Source organism: Erithacus rubecula (assembly GCF_903797595.1).
Source record: "Erithacus rubecula genome assembly, chromosome: 9".
NCBI classification, from domain to species: domain Eukaryota; kingdom Metazoa; phylum Chordata; class Aves; order Passeriformes; family Muscicapidae; genus Erithacus; species Erithacus rubecula.
Window position 1 is genome coordinate 7,158,775 of NC_136660.1, and position 10,225 is coordinate 7,168,999.

Sequence of the window (10,225 nt, forward strand, 5' to 3'; positions counted from 1 at the left end):
AGGGAAAATACTTTGGTCTGATAATGATGTTGATGACTCATTTAAATGATCCACAAGACCAGAACGTTGCTCCAAAATGTTCTCCACGAAAAGATCTGTCTGCAATTCTGATGTGACTCAGATTCAGCAGGGATGGGAAGCACATGAGAAGAGCTGATGACAGCTTAGGACAGGCTGAACTGAAGGCATTGAGCCTCTAAAAAACTGAGCAGGAAGGACTGCAGAAAGCATGAAGACAAGAAAGGACGTGGCTTGGGAAATGTTAATGGTCAGACATGGCCTAGTAGGCCAGGACTAGTCAAATGGGAAAGAGGGGAAAGGAAAGATGCCAAAGAGCTTGGGAAGAAAAGGACTTGTGAGTGCTGAAGATGGAGAGCTTTGCACACAAGCAGCTGCCTATGTAGGGGTGGGAAGAGCACCAAGGATGTAATGCAGCATCTTTGGTTTTGTTGTGGATAAACCTCTGAAACTTTCAGGACAGCAGTCAGGACTGAGACCCAGCTTAAACCAGTGCAGCTGGGGGCCACCTCAGGAGCAGGGTCTGGGCATGAGTGAATTGAATACATGTTTGCAGCCTGGTGCACATGGGCACAATCACAGTGGAAAGATCAGTGGAGAGGAATATTCCCTGCTGCTCCTGGGCTCTGTTACAGAGCATGGCTGGCTGCACACATGAGCAAAGTGGGCTGCTACCTGGAGGGCAGGTACCTGCTCTGCTCGTGTCAGAGGTGATGGGTTTTGACAGAGCAGCATGTTCTCTACAGCCCAGCTCTCTCCTGAGTGCAAGGGCCTTGGCTGATGGAGGGCCTGGTGTGAGTGGGAGGAAGCTCCTCCTGAGAGAGGGACTGGCATCAGCCCTCCCAGCAGCACCAGTGCCACTGCCCTGCTGGGCTCCAGCCTGGCTGCAGGCACAGTAAGTTGTACTCTTCAGAGCTTCCCACTGGGCTCTGCCCCAGCCAGTCCTCTGCACAGGGCAATGGCCAGGGAGAGGAGTAAAGAGGTGCTGGTGAATCTGGGAAGAGGAGAATCTCCTGGTTCCTTTCAAAGTCCTCTGAAATAGCTGCTGTCCTCCAAATATAAACTTTTTCCTTACAGGTTCTTGACTGTCGACTGACAGTTGACTAACTTTGTGCAACACCAAGTCTTTGCTTCTGTGCCACCTTTGACTGCTCAGCTCTCTGCTTTCTTTCAGGCTCTCCTTCTATTCCTTCCTCACACCTCTTGACTACAGCACTAAACCAAGATATTACTGAGAAGCCCAAGGCCAGTTCTGTTGTAAAAAACCTGCTTTAGTAGAAATACGGTTACTTGTGCCAATATATCTTCTTCTGAGGGACTTTTGTGGCATTTCTGTATGGAGGGCAAAAGCAAGACTTAATGCTCTGACACGCTGAGGGCAGGGAATTGAGAATGTATCTGCAGCTAGACAGATCTTCCTGTTCTTCCTCTGATATAGTTATGGTTGTTATTACAGATAGTTGTAGGGCAGCTAAGTGAAATCCATCCACAAAGTAAATGCCTGAAATTGAGAAGGAAGGCAGAAAACATTGAGATTTCCAAGTGGAGATGACCTCTGTTGCTCTCTGAGCTCAGACTATTTTTGGCAGGAGACAAAGGAAGCGAGGGCCTGCTTTGGAATGAAGGCAGAGCAGCTGCCAGCCCCTGCAATTAGCCAAAAGGCTGTGGAGTGTGGGCAGGAGGCTGCAGAGCACGTGGCTCCTGTGCTGCACTGCTCAGTCCAGAACAGAGCCTGCAGGAATTCAGAGCCCAGCCAAGCCCAGATACTGCAGCTGATCCCTGGGGAGGCCAGAGCCCCTCACCTGGGGCTGAACAGTCACAGTGTGCCCTGCACAGGATGCTCAGGGATGTTTGGAGCAGCAAGTTTTTTGTTTTGGTTTGGATTTTTTTTACCCTGTCTCATGTCATATACTGAAGACAATCAAGGAAACAAGACAACCAAAATGCATTTGTCAGAATTTTTACTACAAATATTTTCCCTCCATGATATTTTGTAGGAAAACCACATTTGATTTTTCTCAAAGTAATGTATTCATTGATATAGGCTGGCTTGAGGATGCAAAGAATGAATATATTACAGTCAGGAGTCTCAGAGTCATAGACATGGGCTTGATATCAGAGGCTATGGATGATAAATCTTTCCATGGCAAGATTCCTCAGTTGCTGCTTTCCTCTGTGGGCAGTAGCAGTATTTGTACACTCCCTAGAAAAGCTGGATCCAGAGCCAGTTTCTAGCCTGAATTTTGTCTGTTTCTAACCAAGCACAGTTTCTCTGTAGGAATGACATCAAGCAAGCATGCAGGTAATAGGGGAAGATGTAGTTCAGCCTGCTTTATTCAATGTGTGGATCTATACATAAGTTCCACTGCTTTTTCAATTTCTTTTTGTCTCCTTTTTTGTTCAAGCAGTGAGGAGTCTGTTTCTTGAGAGCAGTCTGATTTGTGGGGTCTCTCAGTGCCTCATTAGCTGCATGAGTTACAGAAAGTGGAAAACTCTCTGGGACTTGAATAATGACGTGTGCTTCTTGTGAGGCTTTTCCCCATCACTTCTGTGCTGGATTTCAGAAGTGATTTAGGTAATCAATCCATATCTCATGGATACTCTTGGGCTATTTTATTTCCACGTGTATGAGTTTGTTTCACAACTCTGTTTTTAATGTTTGAATGAGACAAGGAAAGAAAAAAAAGCACCACACCTTACACAGGAGAAAAGAGGTGTCATCATCTGGGATGTGTTTTGCTTTAGAATCTTATGGCTTTAATTTTTTGTTTGTCAGCACAGTTCAAACTGCAGGAGCTTTGACTTGGCTTGGAGTAGATTTTGATAATAACCTTCATTCACTCTCTTCAAAAACTTCCCTTTAAAACATTCAACATTTTTTCCTGGTCCTTACAACCTTGCTGTGATATCTGACAGGGATGCCAGATGGCCCAAAGAGGTAAACATCAAACAAGTAGAGTGTCCCTGCCTCCAGCCCTTTGATGGTCTCTGTGGTGACGGCTCGCTGGAGGTTTATGTCATAGAAGTACTTGCACAGCACCTTCTCTGATTTGTGCCGAGATTCAGGCCCAGAGCACCTGTCTGCATTCTGCAGCTCCCTCCAGATCTGATCCTCTTCAATCCTTTTTCTGTACACACAGTACTTGCTCTCCTCTTGTGTCCCCAGCCAGGCAATGGTCACAGACCTGCATGTTCTCAGTTTGCTGAAGGATTTGATTTTTAAGCTCTCTGGAAGAAGCGGGAATAAGGGCTTGTGGAAGTGGGGAGATGCCTGTACCTTCACAGAAGAGTTCAATTCCTCTGTGGACCTCAGCTGCACCAAATAGGTGTCCAGCAGCTTTCCCTTCAGGGAGAAATACCTCAGCCCAGAGAGATTCTCTGATGCCACTGTTTTGCCATTTCTTGTTATGTGAACCCGTATTTGGCCCCGACACAACTGAAAGGTGAAGTGGATTTTCTTGTGCCTCGCCTGGTACTGCAGACTGTAGAATTTCTGCTTTTTCCCATCCAAGACTACATGAATCACTTTGTCATCTTTCAGCTCTGTCACCTTGGGCTCAGGTTCTTCCAGGGTCCTGGCAAATGTCCCCGTGTATGCGGCACTAGCATTCGTAAGGAGATTAACAATAAAAACATCAAAGTAATACTGAGTGCTGGGGCTGAGACTGGGCACTGTGTAAGTGTTCTTGGTGCCCATGCACACCTGCCTGACTTCCCCAGTGCTCACTTTGTTGATGATGCTCAGTTCGCTGTTGGACAGTATCATCACCTGCTGTGGCTCCAGGAGGTATGGAGAGAGGGACAGGGCCAGCGAGGGCGGCAGCTTCATTCCAGAGGATCTGATGGCTGTCTCAGCAGCACACAAGCTCTTATAGTTGTGCTTTTCATTAACTAGGAGACAGTACTGGATGCTTTCCCTGTGCTGCAAGACAGAAGGGCTGTGTTTCCAGGTCAGGGTGGCCGTAGTGGAGCCGACGCCGATCACGCTGACGCGCGGATCCGCCGGGAGCTCTGGATAGAGGTGCCCCGAGGTGGTGTCACTTGTCAAGTACACGGTGATGTGTGTGTCTCGCTCGGTGGACAAGAACTCCAGCAGGTAAAGGGCAGCATGGGAAGACATTCCCATGTAAGTCTCCACAGAATTTCCCTTGTAGTTGAAGATAGTGGATGCTATGCTTGAAGCCTTCTGAGATTTGGAGACCTCTTGTGTGACATGGTCACCTACAGGTAAAAAGCAGACTTGGAACTTCTGTTTTAAAAGATGTGAAATAAAGCTCATCACACATCCCTAATGTTAGGGAACATTATCTTTTCTTCTTGAAAGTTGCAATTAGAACTAAAAATACGTTTTAGTAAAAATATGTTGCTACTGGCAATTTATTAAAATAAAATTTGAGAAGCTTTTATTTTAGCAGTGCAGCTGTAGAATTATGTTTTCATAAATACTGTAATTATGAAACCACAACTTGCAAAAGCATGGCTTGGATCATGCCTGATGCCCCTACAATTTTCTTCTTCTATTTGCTGTCTCTTAGAATACTTTACTTTAAGGAGACTCATTATTTCTATGATAGTTTTTATTTCTTTGAATTAGTTTTAGGCCATTGTCTCATGAAGAAGGAAAACTTATCAATTCAAAGGAGTATAATTTGAACTCCTCAGTCAGGTGTACCTGCTTGGCATGTAAGGACTTGTTAATGGCAGCTTTTAGATTTTTTGTTTGAAAAAAGTGATTTTAAAAAACCATGCAAGAGAAAGTAATTGCCTTTTAGGGTAAAGGCAGTATAGTACCCACTGCTGTGGTAGTTGTGGTGAGAATAAATGGCTAAATCTTCTCTGCTTCATGTAGGGAGTTAATAGCTGTCTCAAGTGACATAAGACACAGAAAAATAATTGAGGCAGCTGAGGGAAGTTTGGCCCAATACCAAGAGCTTATGATGTTGGTTTGTTTGTGCAACCTGAAAGACCTACAGTTGTAGACATTTTCAAATCTAACCTTTAATTTATTTGTGTTGAGGGCAAGATCTGATGGGTTTCCATACTTCATCCAGGGAGACCAGGTCAGTCCACAGCATTTTAATGGAGGAAACCACAAAATGTTTAGGCTTGTGGGAAATTTCCTCTAACACAGTTATCTATGAATGACATGCTTTCTTTGCCTCTGTTTAGGCAGACTGAAGGCCTTACCTGATGTTGCTTTTCCTGGTGGAGACTTGTACACAAGTATGCTCCATTCGATGGGAACATCGCAGGGTGTCACTGTTATTGAAAAAGGAGCAAGGACCCTGCCCTCCTCCAAAGCAAAGCAGTACCTGTAAATGAAAACAGGAATAGGGGGAATGAGTCAGGGAATTCAAGTTTGCCCATAACTCCTTGTAATCAGCCATTCTGATGTGAGTCACTGCTCTGAGGTTCATCCACATGAAGGGATGGTGAATGTCTGCAGACTTCAGCTGTGGGAACAAAACAGGCTGTGGGGTATTTTTTTTTTTTTTAATCCACATGTATTTGCTGAAAGATTCATTCAGTTAAGGCAGTGTTTGTCCCTCTAAGTTTTTTTTCTACACTTCAGGTGAACATTGTATTTCATCCTTAACTGGTTATTTTGGATGATGGATGTGATTTAGTTGACTGCCTTCTCCACCTGTTGCCAGTTCTGCCCTGATTGCCTTTGTGTCAGAGGCTGCTATGCATGAGCACCACAAAGTGACATCAGTCTCTTTGGTCAGGTTTTGATTCCTACATTGAAAAAGCCCAACCTCCTGTCTTGCTCTGTTTTATTTTTGTTGTTTTTATACAGACTGTAAAATGTTTGGACTTGGCCATAGAAATGTTTGGATTTGGGTGCTTCACTCTGCACTTAAATGAAGGCAGTTGGCAATCCACGGGTTTTTTAGTTGTTCACCAGTGAGACCAGCCTAGTCATTATGGATAGAGCCTGTCAACCTGGAGGTCTGGCTTACTTTCAGGGTATGGCTACTGGGCCAGAGTGAAGCTTCTCTGCAATCAGTTTCACATTCCTGAGTCTTCTACTCTCAGCCAAAACTTGTCATCTCTTGTCTTGCTGTTTGGATGACTGGGGTTCAAAAGAACCTCCCTGATCATGCTAAACTACTTCCTAATTTCAGTCTTAATGTTATGCTGCTACAGCATAGAAAAATTACTTTTTCTTTGAGGTTTCAGTACATCTCATCCTTTAACTAGGAGAGCTCCTAGCTCTATGCTTGTGAGCATGGTCACATTATGTAACATGTGCCATGTTCCAGTTTTTCTGTGCAATGCACATGAAGACTGAGCAATCTGGCTCACCCTCTGCTCCATGACCATTCAGATGTATGTTAAAATCTGTATTTGCTGGTCTCTGTCCAAAGTGCATCTCTTCCCAAACACACAGGTTGATCTTTGCTACCCAGATGCAGTGCCATAATATCTAGATCACCTACCTGATTAATATCTAGATCACCTACATATCTAGGTATGGCAGAAGACTTTGCAAATATTTTGGGAAGGCGAAGAATGGGGAATTTCCACATGCTTCCACACTTTTGATCTTAGCAAGTTGTTGTGCCATTTGGCAAAAATACTTTTAGTGTGTATGACAGTGGCAGAAATTTTTCTGATAAGATGCCTGTGCAGATATTCTATTGATTTTTAGGATAGTTAATTTCCTAGGTAAAATATTCTTATTTCACCATGAATGTAGGATGGCTGCTGTCTCTGCAGACCTGAAGCTGGGCTGTTTGTGACACAGCTGTTTGCTGCTGTAACCCAGCCATCCTGTGTCTGCTCTGCTGCTGCTCTGACAAACACAGCAGAAAGCTGGTGAAATGTGTACAGGAATCTAAACTTCTTCTCAGAGGTTCATTCCCGATTCTGGGCAGTGCAATGACACTTGAGGAGTGGGGCATTTTTCTGGCATTTCAGTGTGCACTGATAGAGCCCAGGTACACAGGTAGTGTACCACTACCCTGGTAATGTGCTGGTTTCCTCTTACCTTTTGGGTATATCCTTCAGCAGGTGAATTGTAGTTTCCTTACCATCTGCAAGTATGAGGGAGTGGTAGAAATTGAAGAGATTGGTCTTGAAGCTCTGTTGGGAGCTGGTGGTGGCTGCTTTTATAGAATGGCACAAACAAGTCGCCGTAAGAAGACGGAGAGGAAGATAAAGCCAGAACCAGGACATCTTCAGTACTGCAAAGTGAGGTGACAAAAGGGAACAGAAATGGCTGTCAAAGGAGAGAAAGTAATGTGACCCTCTCTTTCTGTGCCTTTCCTGCCATTAGTTATAGTCCCAGCTAGCCAAGCATTCAAATAGTGCAAGTCTCCATTTTGCTGAATTGTTTCAAGTTCACAGAAATATTCCTCAGAGGATCTCTCTGCAAAATTTAGTTGCAGAAACTGCTGTGAAGTTTTTGTTTAGAGAAAAAATGTAGCAAATGCAGCACAAGTACAGCATGACAGTTATTTAAAAAAATCTTTTTACTGCTGTCAGAATGAGTAGAAAATTGCATTTAAAATATTTTTTCTAGTTTGTGTTGTTGACTTACTAAATTTCAAGGCTGAGCTATTTGTATTGGAACTGTCCCTTTAAAACTCACAGGAGGTCACTATGTCCCAAACCCTGCTTCTGCTGTTCTGTCAGAGGTCATTGAGTTTTATTTTGTCCACTGGGACTGTGGGTATGTGTAGATAAGAGGATCCTTGTAACTTATCCAGAGCTGTGTAAGATACTGTTTGGTCAAAGGTGGGGAATCTTGGACAAGAATCCCTAAACTGATACTTAGATTTTAAGCTCTGTGTATCTCATTTGGAAGAAGGTTTTATCACTGTAGGGCAGTAATCTTGTTCTTAGATTTTTGTAGTGCTTATCATTCTCATACCTGCAACACTTCCAGCCTGTCTCAGCATTTGCTGCTCACTGGAACTGTAACAACCATATTGTATTGACTCTGGTAAGAGATTTTTGAAAAAACAGTTATCTCCCTTTTTTCAAAAGGCCTTATTGTCAGCTTGGAATCTATGAAAGATAAGTACAAAACCAGCCCCCAGCAAATAGTGACATTATTTAAACTGCTGTGTGCATTGCCCAGAGCTACACAGAGGAGGAGACTCCAGTTAGGAGAGGAAATTTTGACAGCACACTGTATGTGCAATTATTGATTGCAACTTACAACTCCTTTGTCTGCCACATCCAGTTTCAGAAAGTATGAAAGTAAAAAGGGCATAGACCTTTAATCCAGGTGCCAGCTGTAGCTCAGGGATTTGGAAAGCAGAGGGAGCTCTGTGTGCAAGATCCCTTTTTTGAGGAAAAAGTAGCCTATTGCATCTTACAAAACAGCAAGGAGTAAAGATCATGGTTAAATCTGATTATTGGCTGATAGAGAAGAAAACATACAAGACAAGCACCCAATTATTTGTAATTTTTATTTCTTTCTGAGATCAGCTCTTTCCCCAAAGTGCCTGTAAAAGTGTGGAAGATTTTAGGCAGTCAGAGCTCCAGTTCAGCACACCCGCTGTCCAGTGCAGTTAAAGTGACTTTATAGAAGGAGCCCTTCCTTTTAAAATCCATTTCAAACACACATTTAAATATTGAATTGAAAAGCATTGAATACATCAGTAGGTTTTTAATGTACAAAATCTGAGATTCCCATAGTCAAGTACATCTTTAGTATTAGTGAGACGATTATGAAATTATTGTTACCAGGTCATCTGAATGTCCCTCTCAACATCCAAATAAAGTTGGTTTATTTTCTGCTTTTTTGTACTATTTTAGCACCTGGTTGAATGCAGGCTTAAAAACTATCTGATCAAGTTGAAAGAATAGTTAAGATTTCCATATAAATTCAATTTTAATGCTCTTATAACAGAGCTTTTCCCTATGACTGAGTCACTTTGCCACTTTGTTATTCCTGTAGTCTAATTATAGCTTACAGATTTAAACTTGAACCCCAAATATTTTTGTTTACCTTTGACAGTGGAATCTGCATTGCTCTGTGCTTTGGAGAGGATTAAAAAAAGTCTTTCTGCTACTTAAATGACAGGTCTTGCAAACCACACTGATACCACAGCAGCTCAGCTTTTCTTGTCCAGGAAAACAAACAAACCAAGTGATCAACAAACCTATAATCAGCTTATCCCAAAGAGAGCATCATCCCAAAGGCTATTTTCACTCAATTACACAAACAATATATTCTCAGACCGTTGGAAACATGTTACACAAAAAATACTGTGCTTACCTATTGTTTTCCTGGCTAGATGATCCTCAGACCACTTGCTTTCTTTGCCAAAAAAGCATAAAAGAACATAGACTTTTCAGATCTCTGTAGGCAGATGAAAATCAAAACTGCAACCAGTTTTACAGGACAGGACTGATTTTTCCATATGGTGCCGAACAGACATAGCAACTGAAATGTTTGCAGTCTTTCAAGAAAAGGAAAAAAAACCAAAAAACCCCAACACAAGAGGGTTTTGGTGTTGTGTTCAGCTGGGTGTTTTCAAGGGCTGTTTAAACTTGCCCAGCTGTGCAGTGTCCCAGCCCTGTGCTGCTCCTCCAGCTCTGTGCAGCAGTTGGGAGCGCTGCCTGCGGAGCCAGGACGCTGCTCCTGCTCCCTGTGTCAGCCAGCCTGCTCTGCAGCCTAATCCCAGCACTGGCTGCCTGGGGAGCAGGTCTGTGCCTGAAATGCACAGTGAGGAGGAGGGGGTGAAATGGAGAGAGGAGCAAACACTGTTAACCCTTGTCAGCCCTTAATCCCAGCCAGCCAGGGGTGCTCCGTTCTCCTCCAGAAAACTACTTTTGCATTAGCAGCTTGGTGGCTCTCCCAAGGAGTGTGTGATCTCCCTGCCCTCTGCACTGCAAAAACTACAGGTAATTTCAGGTGTACTGAGTTTCTGCTGTGGTGCTTTATGGGCCCAACAAGTGCTGACCTAAAGCAGGGAAGGCAAAAAAGCTCTGAGGGAAAGAATGCTCTGCATTTTTAAAGCAGACTGGAGTTAGCAGTCCTTTGAAGGCTGTCAGGAATCCACTGAATAGAGCTGAGCAGTTTTCTTGGCTTAAAGAGGCTGTGAAAGAAAGAAACTCCTAAAGTGTCTGGGCTGGGGGAGCATTTCTGATGTGAAAGCAGTGTGGCTGAGGGAGGAGGCAGCAAAAGGGTGCCTGGAAAATGGCTCACAGCAAGCCAGGCACTTGCTTGTTGGGGCTACAAAGCAGT

The 10,225-nt window shown here is 43.6% G+C and overlaps 1 protein-coding gene across 2 annotated transcripts; it reads right to left on the reverse strand.

Moving 5' to 3' along the window:
- Positions 1–1,881: 1,881 nt before the first annotated feature.
- Positions 1,882–9,948, reverse strand: LOC306805414 (protein NDNF-like). Of its 2 annotated transcripts, XM_079313152.1 has the most exons (5): positions 9,254–9,690; positions 7,898–7,966; positions 7,013–7,208; positions 5,206–5,330; positions 1,909–4,239 (listed from the first exon to the last, which is right to left on the reverse strand). In XM_079313152.1, exons 2-5 carry the CDS (start codon positions 7,923–7,925, stop codon positions 2,888–2,890), a joined length of 1,701 nt encoding a protein of 566 aa, XP_079169278.1. In that variant the 5' UTR covers positions 7,926–7,966; positions 9,254–9,690; the 3' UTR covers positions 1,909–2,887. The 2 variants fall into 2 exon arrangements, with proteins under 2 accessions (XP_079169279.1, XP_079169278.1); XM_079313153.1 differs by lacking the exon at positions 7,898–7,966 and having other exon boundaries at positions 1,882–4,239; positions 9,254–9,948.
- Between the last annotated feature and the right edge of the window lie 277 nt (positions 9,949–10,225).

What these genes read in the sequence shown, in the direction of transcription:
- LOC306805414 (XM_079313152.1), bottom strand. Translation starts at nt 7,925, where the DNA reads ATGCTGAGACAGGCTGGAAGTGTTGCAG. An exon ending in CTGAAGGATATACCCAAAAG is followed by an intron (nt 5,331 to 7,012) that starts GTAAGAGGAAAC and finishes TTTCATTTACAG; the next exon opens with GTACTGCTTTGCTTTGGAGG. An exon ending in ACCAGGAAAAGCAACATCAG is followed by an intron (nt 4,240 to 5,205) that starts GTAAGGCCTTCA and finishes TTTTACCTGTAG; the next exon opens with GTGACCATGTCACACAAGAG.